Source organism: Juglans regia, chromosome 4 (genome assembly GCF_001411555.2).
Source record: "Juglans regia cultivar Chandler chromosome 4, Walnut 2.0, whole genome shotgun sequence".
NCBI lineage: Eukaryota > Viridiplantae > Streptophyta > Magnoliopsida > Fagales > Juglandaceae > Juglans > Juglans regia.
This window is the reverse complement of record NC_049904.1, coordinates 30,131,183-30,155,610: the sequence shown is the minus strand read 5'-3', so window position 1 is coordinate 30,155,610 and position 24,428 is coordinate 30,131,183. Positions and strand designations below refer to the sequence as shown.

The 24,428-nt window shown below is 36.5% G+C and overlaps 1 protein-coding gene across 3 annotated transcripts; it reads right to left on the bottom strand.

Moving 5' to 3' along the window:
- Positions 1-733: 733 nt before the first annotated feature.
- On the bottom strand, positions 734-21,048 carry LOC108979537 (protein FRIGIDA-ESSENTIAL 1-like). Of its 3 annotated transcripts, XM_035689528.1 has the most exons (6): positions 20,545-21,048; positions 9,335-9,806; positions 6,585-6,817; positions 4,941-6,502; positions 4,779-4,838; positions 734-1,513 (listed from the first exon to the last, which is right to left on the bottom strand). In XM_035689528.1, the coding sequence occupies exons 1-5, from the start codon at positions 20,870-20,872 to the stop codon at positions 4,809-4,811; spliced, it is 2,625 nt and encodes an 874-aa protein (XP_035545421.1). In that variant the 5' UTR covers positions 20,873-21,048; the 3' UTR covers positions 734-1,513; positions 4,779-4,808. The 3 variants fall into 3 exon arrangements, with proteins under 3 accessions (XP_035545421.1, XP_018805773.2, XP_018805774.2); XM_018950228.2 differs by lacking the exon at positions 734-1,513 and having other exon boundaries at positions 4,684-4,838; XM_018950229.2 differs by lacking the exon at positions 734-1,513 and having other exon boundaries at positions 4,684-4,838; positions 6,585-6,808.
- Positions 21,049-24,428: the final 3,380 nt, after the last annotated feature.

The following is a 24,428-nucleotide window of genomic DNA, read 5'->3' as shown; positions in this document are numbered from 1 at the left end:
TGTTTTGAGCTATTTGATCTTTCAAAATACCATATGGCTATATGCACTGTTCGACGTACAAATGAAACTTTGTGAATCTTTAACAGGACATAATTTGGGATAATACCTACTTCTGCGTCCGTATGGGGAGGAATAAATCTTGATGTTGCCTATTAGCATCTCTGTTTTTCTTTTCTTTTCCGGCGAGCCTTCTAGTCTCTGGAAAGTGGAAAGAGACTTGTCCTCGCTACCCAAAACCAATAAAAATAGAGAAATGCTTGGGGTCCTCATTTTGGATCCTGAGCATTTCTACCGAATTTTTTTTTTTTAAATAATTATTTTTTAATAATATTATGAATATATTTTTAAATGTTTAATCTTATCGGAACCCATCCTCTAGCACGACTGATAAAAATATGAAAGAGTTTAAGCAGAAAACATCAAAGATATCCCAGATTCCCAACTAAGTAGGAAATTGTTAGCCCAAATGATAAAAAGCCTTTGAGCATTGGGGATTGAGCTGCTAGTCCAGATTGTGGGGCCGTTCCAGCAATTAGATCATGCAGGCCAAAGCCCAACTGATCTCTCGTGTAAATACGATAGTAATCCATTGACAAGAATAAAAGATAACTACATGTCATTTTCACTCTCATATTTTTATACGTCGAATTCTAAATAGATAAATCTAGAACAAGCCTTTGTGAAAAAGTAAATTCCATTAAAAAAAAAACTATTATTAATTAATGAAATCCACTTTTTTATAAAAAATTTGTACAAAATTTATTTATTTAGAACTTATACCTGACATTACTAGTACAAAAACACTTCTTGGAAATTTCCACCCGTACAACGTTTCTAGTTTACCAAAGACATTATTATGGATGGAACATTACGGACGAAGTGACGACCAAATAAGAGAAAACAACACCAAACCTCCACTAAGATCAATCTATTTCTACAATTCCCTCGTAAAGTTCGAATTTAAAACAGCTTTGAGAATAATAAGTAACAGGCTCAACATAAAACTACACCACCATTCTTTGGTATGTCCGCCAAAAAGATGGAACGAAATTCAAGATGCTTGTAATGACTAGGACAAGGCAATTTGAATGTCAAATTTCCCATCATCCAGTGCTATATATGCGCTGACTCTAGCAAACCAAGTGTGTCGCAGAATCAATGGCAACTCACCTGCAAAACAAGATTTCTGTGGATGCCGCAGCAGACAACAATTCGGCTGACTCACTCTCCTTTGCTGGCCTCGTATGTGTTCAAGATCAGCAATCTAAATCACCTCTTACCATCAGTGCCAACCGAATAAAAAAGACCCAGAAATTTGAATTTTGGCGCACAAGACAAGACTTGGCTGTTACTGATTCAATCAAATATTTCCCAGCCGATCCGTTGCTTTCCAATGGTCACGATGAATCTGATGTGAATCATGTGACAGCTCAGTCGGCCCAAGGCTTGTTACCAGCAGCAACCCATCGCAACAGCAGCAGATCAGGTGACAAGATACGAAGCATGAACATCTCTGATAAACCAAATTACAAAGTGAGAAACTGGGGAAATAAGAAGCACACTGCAGAAAGCTCTTGGTTTGGCCAGAAACTATTCCAGTCATTTTTCTACCCTTGCAGGCAATGTTGTGCAGTTACACCAACTGCAAAAGCTGATACAGCTCCAGAATAAAAGCTAAATATACGTTAATCCAAATGGCTCTTTTTTTTCTCAATATCAAGTTCATTGAGAATTATTTCAACTAGTCAAAAGGAAGATTTTGCTTAAGGAGGTTGTAGGCTTCAATTCAAATTTCAACCTCACGAGTTTAGCCATGTGAAAGGCTTCAAATCAACCTGAGGTATTGACTGACGCAGCACCGAATAAAACTTCTGATATTGATATTCTTCCCTAAAATTGAATGATCAGCTCATTTTGGATAACAAAATCATCTCAACCCATCTCATATCATCTCATTTCATCATTATAATTTTTACAAATTTCCATATAAAATATAATAAACAATTAAACTTTTTCAAATCTCAAAACAATAATAATATTAAAAAAATATATTCTAACAATATTTTATTCAATTTTCATCTAAAACCGAAGTTCCAACTTTCAACTTTTAACTCTCATCTCATTTCACTATCCAAACCCCACCTTAAGCGCTAATGACGAGAACTAAATAATCAACTAATTGTTGCACATTTTTGCATTTCAATTTCTCCTCAGTTTCACCTCATTTCAGATGCATTTACAAATATTTCCCCTGCAGTCATAGTCTACCGAGAACAGCCCCACATTACACAGTATATGTCAACACCAATACTTGCTTTCGAATGTTCATTCAACTCCCTTCACTATCCCCTCTTATCCTAATAACTTATTTTGGAATTTCTCCTTCAAGGTCTTCTTTTTATCACAATCTCACTTACTTTCCGCAATACCACATGTACAACACTATTTCACTCTCATTTTATGAAATATATGGCATGGCAGTCCAAATTTAGGAGCTAAAAAGCTTGCAGGGCCATATAATCATCATATGATATGATCAGATTACTTCTTCGAGGTGCAATAGGTGGCACAACTCCTTAGAATACCTCATCCTCCGTGTCATCTCATTGTCAAGGGTAACCCAATTCAACGGCTGGCCGCAACATATGGTAAACCATGCACAACAATTTTTAGGGATCAAAGATGCAACCTTTGCAAAAGCAGAACTGCCAAATGGTAAGAACTAAAACCAATATACTCTATTTATCTCTTGATCTTAAATTATCCGGCATCTTTAACATGGCATTTTCCCTAATAGTGTCACAGAAAATATAAATGTAATCCACAAATAAATACCATGGAACCTCATAATATGCTCAATAAGCTCTAAAAACAAATGTTTTTTCTTTTTTAAAGGTGAACAAATGTTAACAAGTATAAGCCCCTAGACTAAGTGCTTGTTTGATTTCTAGAGTGCAAACAAAAAACATAATTCTTGGAAATTTTTCTTCATTGAACTAATATCTAAATGTGAAGTGGTGTTTGGAGTTATGCTGAATAAGGTAGGTAGAGGAGAGACAAATGGAAGGATCAGAATCTAGGGATGAGAAAAAAAACAAGGAAAAAGAATAATAAGAAGGAAATGAATAACATAAAAACATAAATAATAAGAATAACAAGGAAATGAATGAGATTGCACTTCAGTGAAATGCAACATGCAATGGAGGAAGCACCACTGGTAAGGGTGGCATGAAGTCCCAGCAATAACATCGATGGAGGGAACACATCATGGGATGACATGACAACTTATGGTCGTTGCTTGATGTTGTCAATGGGGAGTGATTTGGCTCGGGAGGGAGGGAGGGAGAGAACCTTTCTATAACAGAAGCCGGAATTTGCTTTTCTGCTTACTTGAAAGTGTCAACTAATTAGAAGTCATTAACGATGATACTGGGTTTTTTTTTTTCTTTGTAGAGTTAAAAAAACCTACGGGGAAAATGAAAAACACTTTTTTGCAGTATAAAAGGGGTACGGTCTACATCACTGTTTACTTAGATTATTCAAGGGGCACCAACTTCCTGACTAAAAGACCGGTTTAACAGAACCTATGACGTCAGACTACTACAGAGTTAAATAATCAAAACTAAAGTGAAAGCATACAGTGGCAACATACATTGGGTCAATCTTAATAAACCAAAGGTATATTAAGTAAAAATGTGACAAGTACGTCAGTCCACAAAACTCTCCACATATGGGCGATGTAACCATGTAGCAAAACATGCAGATATCATATATCACCCGAATTCATCTGAAAACCATAACTAGAAACTATGATGACCAGAATCAACAACGGAATAAAATTAAACTTATCATATACTGTTATAATATTGCAACTCAATTGATCCAGAAATCAAAACTTGAAATGCCCATAGGTTTCGGATATCTACACAACTTCTAAGAAACCAATTTGTTTGCAAACTTCCATGCTGTGTACAAAAAATACTGTTCAGCAGGCCATAAGATCAGAATTAGCCTAACCGAAGACACATCAAATAAAGAATTAATCCTAAAGCCCTATGAACGAATGAACACAGAACATGGGGTATAGACTTTGCTGAAAAATAAAAATAAAAAATTTGTATTGTCATACCCGGACACCATGATTTTTTTTGTTCAGCAAAAGAAAAGGATTTTAGGAATTTAAAAGCAGAACAAAGCAGTTAAGTGACCTAGGAAAGGGTCAGATAGGAATTTTAAGGTCATTAACCCTATAAAGCAAAGCTATTTTTTCTTTTTTGCGAGTCCAGGAGACCGTGCAAATGTAATACCTTTTACCCGGTTAAACCTAGACCCACATAACACACCCACATCAAACAGATCAAATAAATCATCAGCTTTTCACTGAAGGAAAGTAGTCCCTAGTAATTGTTTGCACCCAAAATTCGAATCTTAAACCTGGGAAGAGCATACTCCCAAGATCAATGCCCTTACAACTTGAGCAACCCCCAAGAAGACGTAAAGCAGAGCTATTAGAAGCTAACTAAATATTAAAATCAGCCAATCAGGTCTTTTAGGCAATATTGATGCACCAAATAACATAACTAATACAAATTAGAAGAGAGTACACACAAAATATGCTCCTAAATGGATGAAAAGATTCAAAACAGGAAATAAAAATAATTAATGAAGCACAACACTAAAAGGTAAACCAACAAATCATATATTGTCCAAGCTTAAATGTCATAAAACATAGCCTCAGACAAATTGATGATGATTCACACTAGTTTGCGCATATGAACCTGTACAAAAAAAGCACTCAGCCTAGAGCCTTAAGATTTGCCGTATTTCTCAACATATCCCTGCAAGTAAAAAATTTATTGTTAATTTCCAGGACCAAATTATGTCCCTAAGATACGTCTTTCCTTCTACTTTTTTTTTTCTTCTAGAATCAAGACACTCACCTCAACAAGTTTAACAATTTTTGGACGTGATGAAGAGAGATATTGCTTCACTGATTCCAAGGTGGTTGGAAGTTGATGGGATTGTAAGGTTTTAAGAACCTTGTCTACCACTTTTTTTACTATCATGTTATGAGCATCCTTGCTGAGATGGCCATCACGCCAATTTGGTTTCAACAACTCTTTAACTAAATCGATAAGGGCAGCACGAAAATGTCTCAGTGCTTTTGGTTCACCGTGAATATTTCCATCTGTCTTATGCCCAACATCCATTTCATTGTCTTGTCCACCCCTACTTACTTTTAAGTCCTGATGTCCTGATGCATCATTTTGATGACTTAAAGCATGATCATCATCGAGCTTGCTCCTTTTTGTCCTATCATTGACATGAGAGAAGCCCAAGGGATTCCCTTCTTTAGACATCATCCCATTTTTTCGGTCAACAGCAGATGTTCCAACTGTCTCTGCTTCAGTTTTAAGAGAATCTCTTCCATGATGGTGTTTTTCTAACACATTCTCATAAACTTTATTATGAGAAGATACGGAAGTTGTATCATTGTGACATTCTAGGCCCTGCATCGCAGTTAATACAGGATTACCATATTTCCTCTGGAGCAATGTGTCCATGGATGCCCCATGACTGTCGAGAGAAACTCTAAAGGATTGATCTACTATCTTGGGTAGCTCAATGCTATCATGAAGAGGATCATATTGGCGATCTGGAGATGATAAACCAATCGGAGGAATAAAAAAAGATGGTCGGAAAGGTACAGAAGGCTCCCAATCATTTGAAGAAAATTTTGTTTTATGTTCAGCACAGTGCAATGGTACATTGGCTAGAGGTAGATTTTCTGATTTAGAACCAGAGAAGGGAGAATAACTAAGCAGCAAGGAAGATGATCCAGAAGCATGGCATTCTTTCTCACTGTTCAACAGCCTTTGAGCACCAAGAGAACTTGTACTGAAAGAGGAATAACTAAAGGGCAACAAAGATGCTCTCCAGGAAGAGATACGGTGAGATGGCAGCATGCCAGTACTCGAAAGATAAGTATTTGAGCTTGAATTCAGAGAATGGATCCTAAGTGGTGAATTATAGTCACTGTGCACATGCTGGCTCTGTAGAGAATGAGAAGAGAAGATCTCACTGTCATAATTGCGCGACAAAAGAACAGGGCTACTTGAAGAAAATCCATACTCGGGAAGCAAGTTGTTCTTTACTACCGAACTACCTCTACTGTTTGACGAAGCATGGTCACCATAATTATTTGCAGGCCAATTTTCTCTCCAACTCTCTCCCCCTACATCCTTAAACAAGACAGAGCCCGGATCGTCTTTAGAGGAAGGCAAATGCTGGGAGTCGGGATTAATGCACAAAGATAAGTCCTCTTTCTCAACCAATGGAAGTTTATGTTTTTGATGAAACTGATGCCACCTTTGGCTTTCTCCAAGCTCCCTTGGCAGGATTGTTTCTGAAGAGAAGTGTGAAGAAAATTCCAGGGTATTTCCAACTGAAGATTCCTGTGGCTCAGGAAAACCAGGCGACCTTGATCTCTCGCCTCTCAAACCTGTAACATGAAATGCTGCTTATCAGAATCAGCATAGAAGAGAAAGATCTTGGACATCCACACTCCAAAAGATATAGTATACCTTTGTCCACCTGAACTTTTTTCCAATTCACAGCATCTGCTTCTACCTCGGACTTTTGGGTGGTATTATTCAAGTTACCTTTTATATGAAGAAACCTACATGAACTACCTCTGATGCACCACCCTTGTGCAAAAAAGTCACAAATAACAGCCGGGCGTTTGTTTCCTTCCTTAATCTCAGCACCAGGGGACAGACTTCTAGTCCTTGTATCTGGAGTAGCCAATCTGAAAAACCTAATGGTTAATAGGATTTGGCTCAATTCATTTTGAAAAGGGTGAAAAAGAAAAGAATTAATTACTAAAATAGTGCATGTGGTCTTCTTATTGGACAGAATGATCCTAGATTGCAATTTGGACATTTTATTTGTCAGGCTACATGTTAAAATAATTGTTTAAAAGTTAACAAAAATACATTTTAAAACTTAAAAATCAAAATCAAAATTTGATTTTTTAAGTTTGAAATGACCTAATTATCTTTTAAAGGACCCTCCCCCTCCGCTGCTTTGGATTGAGGGAGGAATCCCATTGGGTGATATGGCCATCCCCTAGTGGGTTGAGGTGGTTTGGATCAAGGTGGGGGAGACCCCATCCACCTCATCGAGGTGGATAGAGGGTAGGTAATCCCCCTACACACATTGAGGAGTGGCTCGGCCACTCCATAAACCCCAATGTTGAAAGAGAGATCCTCTCTTTCCCTATACAAAGCCACAAAGGAGAAAGGGATGCCCCTCCCTTTACAACAATCCAATCCCAACCAAGGAACAATGAAGGGGGCCTCCCGCACCTCCTTGGGTGGGGAGGGGTTGTTGTTATTGGCATATTGCACCTCTCCTTCTTTCTTTCTTTGTTCTCAAATTTATTTATTTTTTAAATTTTTCACCCAACTTATTTTTAAAAAAATGATGTGGCTCAAAAAATGACGTGTTTCAAAAGACTATTGGTGTTGTCGTGGTGCAACTAACGGCTCACTAACAGAATATTCACGAAATGAGTGATTTGATCAAATTTGAAAATTCAAGGATTAGAAAATCCAAATTTAAGTCTCAATGATAACTTTGTCCAAAAGGAAAACCACAAGGATCATTTTAGTAAATTACCCCAAAAAACATATGTACAATACACTTTGTCATGCCCCATTCTGATAAGTAATAAGCGCAGGTGGTGTATGGGATCTTACATTGTATGGGAATGAGAAGTTTTTGCTCTTTATAATTTTCCAACGGGGCTCCAATTATATCATTGACTAATACTTTTAGAGTATAGGCCATGTAGTTGGGCCTTCCATTGAAGCGTTACAGATGGTATCAAAACCTATACCAACCAGAAATGTGTAACTTGAGTCGTGCCACATACAACAGACTGGCCTAACGAGGATGTCAGGAATATGAGGGGGGAGATTGTGATACCTCATTCTGATAAGTGATAAGGGTAGTTGGTGTATGAAATCTCATATTGCTTGAGAATGAGAAGTTTTTATTCTTTAATGATGTTTCAATAGAGCTTCGATTGTATCATTGACTAGTCCTTCTGGAATATAAGTCAGTGGCTTAGGCCCTCCATTAGAGTGTTACACACTTTATCTTCCCTCAAACTACCACTAGTCTTTGCATTATGATCACAAATTACCAAAGTAGTCACCTAAGGGACATTTGGACACAGATGAGACACTAAATTTTTAAAATTCTCAAAATTTCTCATAATTTTACTCATAAATATCACTCAAACACAAAATACTTTCAATTTAAAATCTTCAATTTTTTTATAAGAAAAATTTGGACCATTTCTCGATTTGTGCTATTCATGTTTTTTATCTAATCATTAAAACACAAAAATCAATACAACTTTTACAAACTTTAAAACAAAGCACAAAAAATAATACAACTTCTACAAACTTTAAACAAAAATAATAATAATTATATTTAAACAATATTTTAATTTTATAATATTTTATTCAACTTTTTCTCTTTCATTTTTTAAAATCCAATAAAACATCTTAACTCAAACAATTTCACTACTACTCACAGAATTCTGGGATACTCCAAGTGTCCAAACGAGCCCTTAGCCTCATTTGAAAGATAAGTTAGAATTTTCCTCTTGATTAAAATCTGACAAGTAAGATCGACAGGAAAACAATAACATGACAAGATCTTGGCAGTTAAATTTTAAAGGAAGTGACAAATTGTAACTTATGTTTCAAGTTAAGTTGTCTAAGTGACAATTTCTGTACTTAGTGATCATATTGCAAATGAATGGTCAATTTTTTTTTTTAAATTTTGCCAAGAAAAAAAAACCACAAGAGTGCTAATAAGCAATTTGAGCCAATAATTTGGTTGTAGGACAGGTAAAATTCAAGACTACGGCCTTGTTTAGATGTTAAGATGAGATGATAAATTTGTTAATAGTAGTTAAATGGTTTGTGAATGGTAGTGAAATTATTAGAGTTAAGATGTTTTATGAGGTTTTGGGAAATGAGAGAAAACGTTGAATAAAAATATTATAAAGTTAAAATATTGTTAGAATTTAATTTTTTAATATTATTTGTGTTTTGTGATTTGAAAAAATTGAATTATTTTTTGTATTTCGTTTGAAATTTCGGGATAGTTGTAATGACTAAATGAAAATTTTAATATTTGAAATTGAAAAGTATTTGTATTTGAGTGATGTTTAGATGTTGAGATAAGGTGAGGTGAGATAAGACCAAGACCAACTCAACAACCAAACGGAACCTAAATTTCACCAGCATCACCTTACCTTGATTCCATTTGATTTTTGTCATGCCTTGATTGCAAGTCCATTTGCTTAATTTCTTCCCTAGTATTCAAAACACCATTGGCCTCCTCACCTAAGTGATCTTTCATTGGGAAAGCATTAGCCATATCATTTCTTGTGCTGCTAAAAAGGTGGGTTTCAGCATCGATAATGTCCTCGGTGCACGAAAAGGCCTTGCTATCACAATGTGATTCACTACAATCTTTAAAGACCTTGTCTTCTGGAACCATATCTTTTCCCAATTCTATATATTTTGAATCCACATCATTCAAATCCAGTTCTTCCTTTTGTGTTGTCAATGGCTCATTTGAATGACTAGAAAATTTGGAATTACCATTACTTTCCTCTACAGCAATGTACTCAGGTGAGATCTTCACTTCAGATTTTTCTAGGGTATAAGAACTCGATCTCAGTAGCCTGTCATGCCCCTCAAACTCCATATCTCGACTAACATCTACATGGAGGAAACACTAAATCAAGAAATAGAGTAAAACAAAAGTGCATCCCCTAAATAAAAGCTTGGAGCCAATATACAATACTAGATTAATTCCTAAAGGACGTTATCCAGTTATGAGTATCATTAAAGGAACAAGAGATGGTTATGGGCTATGTAAAATACAATATGGATATATAAGACGAAAAAACTTTTAAAAAAAACTAGCATTCCATCTAATAGGGATTTGCTGGAAAGAAATAAATGAAAAGGGCTTAGCCCCAAAAAAGGTGAAAGGGAAAATGAAAGTTTACACCCAAAAAAAGTCAATAACACTAAATATACTTACCCAATCAATAAGTGGTCGTAGGAAAAGTTCAATTCCCTTAGAAGCCCTCTCCTTCCAAATGAACAAGGAATACATCAATAACCTTCCGTGTGACAATACTTTGGTGTCTATTCAATCAATCTATCCAATCTATCTAACAAGCCAACCAATCCACCAATGCTCTTGGCATATCCCACTAACCAAGGAAAGACAAGGACAATAAATTCCCATGCAACACAACAATGTTGCACCCCTAATGACGCACTATCTCTATACTCACTTTGCACATACAACAACAGTTAACTACAACCTTCTTGTGTTTTTTAAGATAATCAACTCATTCCAAAATGTTAAGCCCAAGTACTCTAGTAGTTTAAAATACATCCACATTTCTCAGGGTTTGGATAGTTACACATTATTTGATTACAAGGAAACTTAAAGGGGAGAGTGAAAAAAGGAAGGTTAAGATAGGAAGGAATGAGTTTTTCTTTCATTTTGTTGGGACGAATTGCAATACCCCTAGATTGTAAATCCCACATCGGGTGGGAGGATAGGTGTAACCCGACCCAATAATTCTAATGTTGGAATATTAATAATTTTTATTATGCATAAATTATATTTAATGGGCCATATTGGATAAGCCCACAAGCGATAAATTATTAAAATTGATTAGAAGTTTTAATTAGGCTCAATAACTAGATTAAATCTCATTTATTATTTATTGAATAAGTTAGACTTATTTTAGAATTTAAAAATCAGCCATTAGAAATTTATTTCAATTTAAAATCATCACTGATTAAAGTCTACTACACAGTCTCAGTCACTCTCAATCCTATATTAAATAAACTACTAGAGTATGTCTTTAATTTCAAACACACTAGGATTACAATTCTAGAATCCTCTTCACCTTAAAATTTCTAAACCTAACTTATCAAAAAAAAAAATTCCTAACCCCAACCGATACCATCCTATAAATAGAGTCTCATGCATTGTACGTGCACCTACCTCTTCAAGCCTAGACTTTTTGTTTTTAGCTCTCTTTTTACCTTCAGCATGTTGTAGCCTCATCTCCCCCACCATAAAACACAACAAGGCCACCATTGTCTCTTCCTCCCTCCTAATCACAACCACCGCCATCCCTCCATTGCTCCATGATCGATTTTGTGTCAGAAATTTTAGAAAGCAACACTACAAGGTAAGTAGCTTAATCGTAAATTAGGATTAACATACGTTAGCTAGTTATATATATTATTATTAAAGTCAGTTCTTTAGAAGCCAATATTTATGTACCAAGCATGTCATGATATTTGCAAGCACGTCATTCAGTATAATTCATGAACATGTTTCATTATCATATTATAGTTATGTATGTATTATGCATCTCATGCATCTCACATGCATAAGACACATAAGATTTTATAAGATCAAATGTAAGATAAAGATCAAATTAATCAAATGGTCACTCAAATGCATGGTACCAATGCAGTTCAGGGTGGATGTGCAAGCCACGGACTCAAGCGTGGTCCACTATAGTATGCTAGAATACTATCAACGGCTCCCCTTCCAGCAGCAGGATGTGGGGCCGGTGCACAACCTTGCACATAGGGTAAAATGTGTTGGCCAGTCAGACCAGTAAGATAATTCAGATCAGCCAGACAAGTCGTTAATTCAGATAAGTCATGCATGTCATAGCATGACTATAAACAGTTATGATTTTAAGTTCTTAGCATGAAATATTTTACGAAAAATCTTATGTTAAGTAGGGCGAGACTTAGTCTAGGGAGGCGTGACAGTAGCCTAGATCATATACAGAGATTTTCAGTTATGATTTTTTTATGGCATGAACTTTGAGAAATTTCAATAAATACTTCCACGCACTCCCTCTCATGATCTCAGTAATTTTAATAAAGAATGATTTTATTAATAGAATCTTTGTACCTAGCACTTCCTTTAGAATAAAAGAAAATATTTTTAAGTCAAGGTCATTAGTAGCACTCTGACGCCAGTGATTTAAAAAAAATGAAATATTTCTTAACCGTGGGGAGCAGGGTGTTACAATAGGATTGTGACGATGTAACTTTAACTAATTTTTTAATATATAGCACATAAATGTGTTTAGCGCTTTCCCTTGGTGGTGACAAATCTTCTCCACAAAGGCTTCCACCAAATGTGAGCAGGAGGGGGCTTACTTAAACAATTGGAGCTTTCTCTCTAGGTCGCATTTGGAGATAACTCAAATATACCACTTATTCTTGAATCCAAAAGTTCGTTAACAAAAAAATATATATCTTACCTTGGGAAGCTTCTAGTCTTGGCAACTACTTACGCAACACATCTCAATTGTTGAGCTAAAATTTCTCATATTCGAAATGTATTTCAAGCAAACACATCATTCTAACCACAATATTTGAAAGCAAGAGGATAGATATAAGTGAGATGTAGCTATCTAATCGTGTATAATTTATACCTTTGGGATTGAGTGAGTTATGCATTGAAGGGTGGTGGATTTGATGGCTTGCTGGTAGTCTTGTTTGTAGCCATGGCAATTTAGATGTTTGGAGGGTCCCCTCGTGTTTGATGTGGTGTATTTGGTAGGAACGCAATGCTCTGACTTTTGAAGACTATGAAGGATAGTGCTAGATTTTTTTTGTAAGTAAATAACTAGAGTTATGAATTATTATGTTCAAGCCCTCTATGTGTATGGATGGCGGCATGTGATCATTTCTGCACCTGTAGCTTTCTAGACCTTCATAGAGTTGTTTTCCATTTTTTTTAATCCACATAGTTGGATGTTTTCTACTGTAGACTTGGGTCCCGTTTGGATTCAGAAAGTGTTTCATCTCACCTCATCTCATCTCATCATTACAATTTTCTTAAATTCTCACACAAAATATAATAAACAATTCAACTTTTTCAAATCTCCAAACAATAATAATATTAAAAAATAATATTCTAATAATATTTTTTTTAACTTCCTCTTTCATCTAAAACTATATCATCTCATCTCTGAATCCAAACCAGTCCTTAGCTTGCACCCCCATATAATATTGTTCACAATTGTTTTTTTGTTGTTTCTGTGCCTTTTTTTACAATGTGAAATGCATTGATTGCTCAGGGGAAAACAGTGAAAAGCCAACAAGCTTCTTAGCCACAACTCAGTTGGGAACCACATTTAGGATGTCCAAAACAAAATATTCAAATTGCATTGAAGACACTAATAACGGACCCTTAACCATCCATCCAATGTCCCAAATAAAACAGTCAAATTGCTTTAAAGATACGCACAACAGCCACTAATCCACACAGTAATTTGTCTACCCATTTCCAATGTTGATCACCTAAAATAAACTATTATTTTTTTTATAGGTAAACAAACTTTATTAATCAATGAATAAGCATAGCCAAGTACATTACAAAGGTATGCCCTAACTATGTAGGCGCAATAGAGACAAGAAAATCATGTAGATCCCAACCATTAAAGTCAACAACAATGACCCAAGTACATAGAGTTCTAATAAATAAAGCTTTTAGTTTCTCCATCGATCTCTCATTGTCTTCGAATGTCCGATAATTGCGCTCCTGCCACAAATGCCACATGATGCATATAGGGACCATCTTTTTTTTTTTTGATAAGTAAGCATATAGGGATCATCTTTCACACAGCTTTAATCTGTTGAATGCATCTTAGATTTGTCCAACAAGCCAGAACTGCCAGAACTGTCTCAGGCATAACCCAAGCCAAGTCTAGTCTACTGCACCTCATTCCATAACACTCTAGTTGTCTCGCAGTGTAGTAGTAGATGGTCCATAGACTCACCCCCGTTCCTACACATGCAACACCAATCTGCGATGATCACCCTGCGTTTCCTCAAATTGTCGGTTGTGATGATCTTACCCAAGGAAGTTGTCCACGTGAAAAATGCTGCCTTGGGAGGCGCTTTATGTCTCCGAAGCCTTCTCCATGGAAACTGAATATTCGGCTCTTATGTGAGAGACTTATAGAAAGAGCGAACCGAGAATAAACCTTTACTCGTGGGTAAAAGGCTGAAAATAGTCTTCAAAGCTGCTCATTTCTCAATCTTGTTCCGCCTGACTACAATTGATATTCCACTGGATTTGCTCCTCCGATATCACCATAACTTCATCCACTGAAACATCTTTGCCACTTGCAACCCGGAAAAGTAAAGGAAATAAATCCTTTAAAGTATTGTTACCACACCAAATATCACTCTAGAATTTAATCCTGGAACCCTCACCCAAAAGAAATCTTGTATGTCGAGTAAAGACCCTTCATCCTCATCTTATGTGTTTCCATAACCTCACTCCATAAGCCCCCCTCACTTCTTTAGAACACCAGCCTCCCCATAAGCCTCCATATTTGCTCTCAATCACCAACTTCCATAAGGCTTCTGATTCCTTATTGTATCTCCACAGTCATTTTCCAAGTAACGCCCGATTAAAAATTCTCATATTTCTAATACCCAAACAACCATTGGAGATAGGGCAACATACCTTCTCCCAATTGACTAGGTGGAATTTAAACTCTTCACCCACTCCACTTCACAAGAAATTACGTTGAAGTTTCTCAATTTGGAACATCACACTTGTTGTAATAGGAGACAGACACAAAAAGTAATTACGTTGAAGTTTCTCATTTTGGAACATCACACTTGTTGGAATAGGAGATAGACACAAAAAGTAAGTTGGTAAATTAGATAAAGTACTCTTGATCAAGGTAATCCTACCACCTTACTGGTACATTCTCTTCTATCCTACCAGTCTCCACTCTACTTTCTCAATCTCAGTGTCCCATAATGAAGACGCTCTCGAGGCACCCTCCAACGGGAGTCCAAGGTAAGTCATAGAAAGAGAGGCAATCTTACACCCCAGAGTGCTAGCCAGCTACCTTATGAGATGAACACCTCAATTGGCACCATCTCTGAGTGTCGAAGTTCACTTTCAACCCGAACGCTGCTTCAAAAAAAGGAGAAGGGCCTTCAGTACTCGAACTTGGTTATGATTTACCTCACAAAAAATAAGTGTCATTTGCAAATAACAAATGAGAAATATTAATAATTCCTCTATTCGGGGTTCCAATTGAGAAGCCAGCCCCGAAACTATTATTAACCGGTGCTGAGGTCATTCTGCTCAGCGCCTCCATCACAATAACAAAAATTAGTGGAGGCAATGAGTCTCCTTGTCTTAAACCTCGTGCGCTATTGAAAAAACCAGCTGGGCTTCCATTTATCAAAACCTAGAATTTCACCGTTGATATGCACCAGCGGATCCACGACCGCTACCTCTCCCCAAAACAACACCTCCCGAGAAGGTAAAGTTCTCCATGTCTAGCTTGCAAATAATCCCTACATTGCCAGCTTTCAGTCTACTATCAAGTCATTCATTGGGGATAAGAACCAAGTCTAAAATCTGTCTACCCTTTACAAAAACATTTTGGGGTTTTGTAATTATCTTCCCCAATATCTCACCGAGACAATTTGCAAGCACTTTGAAAATTATCTTGTATACCCTCATAAGATCATCATTTAACACGTCCCAACATGTTTGAAAGAAGCCCATAGAAAAACCGTCAAGACCTGGTGCCTTGTCTTTAACCATTCACCTCACCACTTCGTGAACCTCTACCTCCTCAAAAGGCCTCTCTAACCAACAAACATCATGTGGCCCAATGGAGTCAAAACCAAGCCCATCAAGCGTAGGCCGCCATCTCACTTGCTCGCTAAGTAACTGCTCAAAAAAATCAACTACATGATTATGAATCACCTTATCATCCCTACACTCAACTCCATCAATTTTTTCGTGTTTCGATCTCCTTCCTTTAACCACAGTGCTCTTGATTTTTTACACCAAGAAGTCTCTTCTAATAAAATAATCCTCTCAAGATCTGCGACCAACATTGTCTTCCGAGCTAATTCTTCCTGTGTGAGAGTTCAATCCTCTCGTATCCTCTCTACTTTTGGATCTCCAACACCTTACTTTTCTTGTGTTCCCCTATATCACCAAAAGACTGCATGTTCCAAAACTTTAAGGCTACGTTTGGGTAGCGAAGATATCTCAACAATTTCCAAGTATTTTCGTACATATGAAAATACTCCACATGCCAAACACAGTGAACCATCTGTCTCTCCAAAGTCTCTCCACTGTGTTTCTGAGCCGAGAGTTCACTGCTCGCATGCGACAGAGAGGGAGAGGGAGATTCGTGGTGGCTGGGTTTGCGAGAGGTGGTGGAGGTGCGGTGGTCTGAGTAGCCGCATACGGCGGCGCAAGTGGAGAGAAATGGGTTTCACCCATTTCGGTTGGGTTACCGCAGGGGGGAGAGAGTTGCGCGTGGGGGAGATCAATTGTGACTGGCTTAGTCGCCGGCATGAGGGGGAGTCACTGGTGTTGGCGGTGAGGCTGGGTGGCCGCGTACAGCGGCGCAAGTGGAGAGAAATGGGTTTCACCCATTTCAATTGGGTTACCGCAGGAGAGAGAGAGAGAGAGAGAGAGAGAGAGAAGAGAGAGAGAGAGAGAGAGAGACGCTGCTGGGGAAATCTGGTGGTCACTTGGTCACTTATGGCTGTGAGGTCGATGCATGAACGCCAAGTCGGTCAAGGAGAATCATGGGGAGAACTCCAGCCTATATATAGAGAGAGATGAAAAAACTCATTATAACACGCATCACCATTAAATATAAACATAAATAAAATCACTTTATATTATATCACTATTATATATAAAAATAAATAAAATTCCACTAAAATATTTATCACTATTATATATAAATAAAATCACTGCTTAAAAAAAATTGTCTGATGGACCTACCTTTTTCAATTATCTGTTAACAACTCAAATATATTTGGCATTCAAATCAAAAATACTTTCAATGGGACCCACAAACCCACTTTAATCTCTACTCATAACTATTCACAAACATTCTCAACACTTCTCAGGTATTCTCGCTCTCAATGGGACCCACAAACCCACTTTAATCTCTACTCATAACTATTCACAAACATTCTCAACACTTCTCAGGTATTCTCGCTCTCAATGGGACCCACAAACCCACTTTAATCTCTACTCATAACTATTCACAAACATTCTCAACACTTCTCAGGTATTCTCGCTCTCAATGGGACCCACAAACTCACTTCAATCTTTTTTTAAAACTTTCAATTTACCCGCAAAGATGAAGCTAGGAGTACCCTGTATCTAATAAGAGGACCACCATTGTCTAACCCTGTCCACAAAGCCTTTAGATTTCAGCCACATATTTTCAAATCTAAGCCTTCAAACGCCTTCTTTGGAGACCACCACAATCTAGCATGATAGGCCAATGATCTGAACAAAGATGAGGCATTTTTTTTTGCCATACATCCGAAAAATGACTTTCTCATTCTGGTGATATTAAGAATCTATCCAGTCAAGACCACGTCTGATTATTAGACCACGTGAAAGAACCCCCCGCTAATGGCAGATCCACCAAATTCAAATCAAAGATGCACTTCGGGAATTCTGACATGGCTGGCCACACTCTTCTATTTCAAGAACATTCACTTGGAAAACTTATGACATTAAAATCTTCACCAATGCACCATGAAAAGTCCCACCAGCTATGTACTCCAGCTAATCCTTCGCACAATAGTCTTTTGTTGTTGTCTAAGTTTGGTCCATATACACATGCAAAAGCCCACAGAAAGTTATCTATCACACTCTTAAAGGAGCATGCCACCGTGAACACCCCTATGAATTCCTCTCTTTTCTTCACCACCCGTCTATCCCAACAAAACACCTCCTAACGCCCCATTAGATGCCAAAAACACCCAATCCACGTGTACACAACTCCATAAACTTCGCATAATTCTTCTAGTAATTATTTTCAATTTTGTCTCATGTAAACATACAATATCCGCCTTCCACTCACAAAGCAAGTTTCTTATTTGGAGATGCTTATTGGCCTCGTTGAGCCCGCATACATTCCACGACACAATTTTGGGTTTCATTGGAGGAAGGCCAGCCCCTTCCCTATTGACCTGTCTCTGCTGGAACTACCCTCATAATTCATCGACTATGTTAACCTCTTAAGTTTTCATTGTTTTTTTTAGCCAACTTTCCTTGTTGGTGGCCCACTTCAATGGTGGTAAGCAGAGCCATAAACTCTTACTCGAAGCCTTCACACTCCATCCCCACACATTTTTGTATTTCCTTTACCTCAAATACCCAGTCTGAAACAAATGAACCCAGTCTGAAACACTAATTGAACTGGTAACATATAATTCAAAGGGATAGGCTCACCCACTCTGAATTCCATTGGCAAACCCTGTCTCTTCTGCAAAAAAAATTTTCACCCTCCCCAACAGGCCACTGAGCACCTGGAAAAGTCTCTGTGAATTCTCTTCTTCAGAAAAAGGCAGTTCTTCACTGGTAGATTGGGAAAGGTCATCTGAACAAGCCTCCAAATTTTCCTCTGAGTATTCGTCCATCTCAAAATCATCGAGGAGCCATGTTAAGGGGTTCGCCGGAGTATACCCTTCTCCCTCACATCCCATCGGCGCTTTCTAGCCACCACTCGACGGTGAAACGACACATGGAGGTGTAGGAATGCCCACCGGATGCTCCACCACCATTTTCTGGACACACGGCATGTACTGACCACTTACTGACTATTCCACCGCCGTCGCAGGCGTCTTTTTCGGTGGAAGTGTACGACTTCTGTTGGATGGAGCCCCTTTGGGTTCTCTCCACACGAGTTGGGTTCTTCCATCATGCTGCCCCATGGGCTGAGGCCCAACCCGTAGGCCCGCTTGACTTCTCCCCATGGGCTGAATCTCGTTATTTCTCCACAGCAGCCCAGCCCTTCGAGCCTCACCCCCCTTACTTGGTCCAGCAAAATTCAAGTCCACCCCCATATTCTGATGTTTATTTGTGACCTTATTGGGCCTCCGATCGCCTAAGCCCACCCTGTCCCTGTCACTTTCCTTATTACCCTCAACACATCTCAACACTTTTTCCACCTCATCCTACAGCTTCCACAATTGTGCCTGCATCTCCACCAACGTGTTGCGTACGTCAATCTCAGGCAGACGCCTTCCATGCCAACGCCCTCCTTCCGTAGAGCAAAACGAGGGGCTCGATGCATATTTTCAGCAATGTACCCATTTTCAGACCTACCACCACCGTCCCCTACTCGCTGTTCACGGTGAAACACCGCCGGCATGAGCACCTCCTTATAGGACCGTATATTCGATTGAAGCTCTTCCACCATTGGCCTCAATTGTGCTCCTCCGCGAGACCCATCCATGTTTCTCCCTTCTTGTAAACACTCCCGCAATGCCTCCCTCAATCTCCTCCATCCCCTCCCCCCCTCCTCTTCAAGTATAAAGATAAAGCTCCGCCTTCTTCCCTCACTATATTCTACTACTGTCATATATCAACCACAGCTATTCGAGCACCATTGTGCTATAAAACTAAAATATCCCTCCCTAATTGTCGTGTAAAACTCATTTTTATCTCCTTTCAGACAATCCTCCAATGCTCTCCCAAGCCATTGCACTATGGAAAATCCCAACAATGACTCGTGCTCAATCTTCCAACCTCTCTCTATGATACGTAGCAAACATCCTTCCTCCACGAGCAAAAATAACTTTGATTCAATCACAAACTCTCTTGTAAACCCTATCCAGATACCACTGACGTGCTACTACGATCGTTAATGTAACAACATCATCGACAGAATGGAGAAAAAAACTAATTTTCGCAACCGTACGAAGAGAAAGTGAATGGAGAGAAAATAATACATGGATCTAATCCATAAGAACCCAAAGTATATATATGTGTGTATATTCTTAACTATTATCAGTTCAACTTCAGGCTAAGCCACAACTGCAAAACCCTTTGCCGGAATTGCTATACTCAAACTATTCTAAACCGAGATGAACCAGAATTTAAGCGAAATATTAGCATTCCAGCACCAGATCCTTCCCGCCTGCCGGCGCTCTTAGATCTTTGACGTAAAAACCAATGGGAACAAAAGAAAAATTTCTTAGTGGAAATCTCTAAGAAATCAAATTAGAACAGAGACGATATCATCTACGGCCAATTTAGCTCTAGGAGCTAGTTATGCATTACAAGCACCTAAAAATTTGATTTACTATATAGCAGTTCTCCATGAGCCCCTGGCATGCTCTCTCTTCTCTGTACCAAACACGTAAATCACACAATTTCCAAAATGTCAAAATGGTAATCGCTCTATCACCATATTAATGAGAAACTCTCACAAAATAAAATGCACAAAAACAGAAGTTCTAAAGAGGGAAAAAAACAAACAAAGCAGAAATCGCCACAATATCATGCATAATCAACGCGTATAAACATAAAACAATAATGTCAGAATCATTCGCATAAGAAAAGTATTCAATTACAGGAAAAACTTACCGTTAGGATCCTCATCGGCTTCAATTGAAGAATCTGAAACATTCACCTCGTCCTTCTGATCCACCTTTTTCTCCTCCACTTCCACTACTTCTTCTTCTTCTTCTTCTTCTTCTTCCACTTCTTCCACTTCTTCCACTTCCTCTACTTCTTCTTCTTCTTCTTCTTCAACCTCTTCAACATATTCTTCGTATTCTTCAACATCACCATCTTCTTCCACTTCTTCATATTCCAGTTCTTTTTCGTCGCCATCGGCATCTGAAATTTCAGTGGGTGCACCGTGATCCTCATCATCGTCGGAGCGCGTGGCGGCGGAGACCGAGGGAGGCATCAGAAGTTAAGAGCCCCTAAAATGCAGCGTGTATTTGGCTCGTACGGTAACTGGCCAAGGATTGAGAGGGATACAGACGCCGAGGTGTAGTTGAGTGGAAGTGACCACGGTTGGGCGCTAGGTCAGCTTCCTGTGTATTTCGCATAAAGATTACCTATTGGGAAGTGCTGGCAAAATTCCGTTTACACGAGACGCAACATATTTCATTTCGAGAGATATCCAAACAATATATTTTACAATATATATTATAATACATATTTTAAAATAAAATATATTTTTATAAAATGCCTATCTTATTTTATAAAAATAATTCAATTTTAAAATATAAGAATATAATAGAATTTTATTACTCACTATCTTCACACACTATACATTATATTTACTTTTATTTTTATTATTTCTTTTTAATTTTTTTGATTTTTATTTTTTTTAAACTAATTAAATTCTTCTATTCATAATTTATATATCACATATTTTGTAAGAGAAACAAATAAAAATAAATATAATGTGTGATGTGTAGCGATGATGAATATAATTTTTATTTTATAAAATAATATTATTTTTATAAAATATTTTATAAAAAATATTTTTTTAAATATTATTATGTAAAATATTATAAAAATAATGTGTTTTTCATTTTTCTTACCGTATAACATATATACGAGATTCCTGAATTTAATTTTTGGAAAATGCCTGGTCGTACTCTAAATGTGTTTTAAAAAATGTCTCTTGGTGTATTTTTTTAATTTAAATGTTTAAAAAAATTAACACTAATGAATTTGTGTATTTTTTTATATTTAAAAAATAAAAATAATAAAATACAGTTTGGGCACTGTTGAGACAGAGTCGTTTGGATTCGAAGATGAGTTGAGATGAGTTGAGATGGGTTGTGAATAGTAGTGAAATTGTTGAGATGAGTTGAGGTGAGATGATTTTTGAATTGGAAGTGAGTTGAGATGGTTTTAACTTTTTGGAGATGAGATAGATGTGGGTCCCACAAATTATTGCATAGTGTTTTTAATAAATTTGTTTTATTTATAAATATATTTATTCCTTAAGTAATAATAATTTATAAATTATCTACCCAATTTTTTATTTTTTATAATATATTTTATAATAATATTTTCTGGATTATAATATTTTTTTTCTAACGGAATTTGTTTGTAAAATATTAAATATAAATTGATTACAAAAAATTGTTTTAAAAATAATTTTTTATTTTACACCCATGTGAAGGAGGGTTGGGCGAAGGCGTGGGTCTTCATTTGCATTCATTACACTAGTTGCATAGAAAAGTAAAAAGCAACATAAGCTATTTTGTCCTATATGAAAACAAATAAAAAGTTTGGAGAGAGTTTGCTGGGAAGAGTTGAAGTGATCTTCGAATCCAAACCACGCCGAGGGCAACCTAGCATCACCTTTATTTTTATGAAATTTTTTATAATTAAAATATGAGAAAATCTTAAAACCGGTCAGTCTATTATACCCCGAATAACAATCTCAATAAATGAGTGACACGTAAACATTCCAAATTAATTCACATGTAGCTGCACATCAAATTTAAAATTCCCAGATCGATTGCCCCTCATCTTCTCCAGACCAATGCAATACCTCCACTTTGCACACCGTAGTTCACATCTTGCCACATCAACAATTTATGCTTTAATATGAATAAATATTATAAATTCGTCCCCAGTTTAATTATTTTTTGGTGAAATGTTTTCCTTCCTTTCGAATAAAAAATCTTGGGTAGCATTGTCTACCCATTAATCTTAGATGTGTCGTATGTAAATAAATATAGGAGATTAATTGTAATGAACAAATAAATAGGTTTTATCTATTAACGTATTAATGAGATAGGTCTACTAATTATTTAATTATAATTACTCAAAAATATTAGTACTCAAAAGTCTATAGTTGATATTTGGGTTGCGGAGATGACTCAGTTTGGGTAAGCATGTACCGTATTTCGTAAAGCCGAAAATGGGAAGAAATGAGAGAGAGTCTCTTCAAGACATTCATTTTAATTTAGAATAATAATTTTAATCTAGAATAATGTTAATATGTCATCTCATTTTATTTATTTATTTTAATCGATCATATATTTAATTTTTTTTACTCACTGATTAAGAAAGTGATTAGTATATTGATATTTAAAAAAAATGTTTAAAGATATTTAAAATATATATATATATAAAAAAAAAAAAATTTACCTAAACAGCACGTCAATTATTTGCTACTGGGTGGTAGCCTAATATCACTCTTTTTGCTGCCCACCATCACTCTTTTAGCCCATTCGAGAAGATATAATAATGCAACCGTCTGGTGTCTCGTCCACGCAAGTCCAATATTAAGGGTGAAAATCGACCCATTCAGAGTAATTTTTGGACAAAATCGACGCCGACCGATGAGAGAAAATTGGGTGGAGCAACCGACCGTAACTAGTCAATGGAGAGGAAGAAACCGATAGAAGTAGTTCTCTGGCGATTCTCGGTCGGAGTTTGGTTCCCCTAGTGATGAGATTATTTTAAGAGATGAAAGAAAAATAGAGTTGTAGAGAAAAGAAATAGAGAGTTGCAGAGGTGTAAAATGTGGAGGAGTAGGTGACTGGAGAAAAAGACGATCTCATCTCCAAACGACGACATTCAATTTAAGTGGAACGGTGCAGCGTCGTTTCATATATATATATATATATATATATATATATATTTTCCATACGTGTTATTTAAACGACATTGTTTCACTTGTGGTTACATAAATACTGTTTACTTGTGGTTACATCACTTATTTCATTTGAGTTTTAGGTTTGGTTTGTGAATCAAGAATCTCTCATCTCATCTAAATATTCAAACACAATAAATATAAACACTTTTTATTTTCAATTTTCAATTTTGTTGTCTAATCATTACAATTTTTCTAAACTTTCAAACTAAAAAAAAAAAAATTATTCAAACTTTTTTAAATATAAAAACAAAATTATATTACAAAATTATATTTTAATAATATTTTAATTTTATAATATTTTTATTCAATTTGTTCTTTTTTTTTTTCTAAAATTTTATAAAATATCTTAACTCAAACAATTTTACTATTATTCACAAATTATTTCACTACGATTAATATATCATTTCATCTCATTTTATTATTCAAATGAGGTCTTAGATTTCTATAGTTACTGTATAAACTCTAAGGCGTGTAGAGTACAAAAAGAGAGATATAAAATGAGTTGGGCAATGCTTATCGTAGTTAAGAGAGACAATCTTTGCATATATAATACCCATTTCATTGCAATGATTGAGCTTATCCCTGGCTGTTATGAACACGATTTTTAGGTTGTGTTTGGATGTTGAAGTGAGTTGAGTTAAGTTGAGTTAAGATGATAAAATATTGTTAGAATATTATTTTTTAATATTATTATTATTTTAAAATTTGAAAAAGTTGAATTATTTATTATATTTTGTATTGGAATTTGAAAAAGTTGTAATGATGAATTGAGATGAGTTGAGATTAGTTTAGGATCCAAACGAAGCCTAATTGTGATCTTTAGGATACGAAA

Excerpts from the sequence above, each read along its gene's own strand:
- LOC108979537 (XM_035689528.1), bottom strand. The coding sequence starts at position 20,872 with ATGCCTCCCTCGGTCTCCGCCGCCACGCGCTCCGACGATGATGAGGAT. Across the intron at positions 9,807-20,544 it reads AGCCGATGAGGATCCTAACG|ATGTTAGTCGAGATATGGAG; the intron begins GTAAGTTTTTCC and ends TCCTCCATGTAG. Across the intron at positions 6,503-6,584 it reads AAAAGTTCAGGTGGACAAAG|GTTTGAGAGGCGAGAGATCA; the intron begins GTATACTATATC and ends TTCATGTTACAG.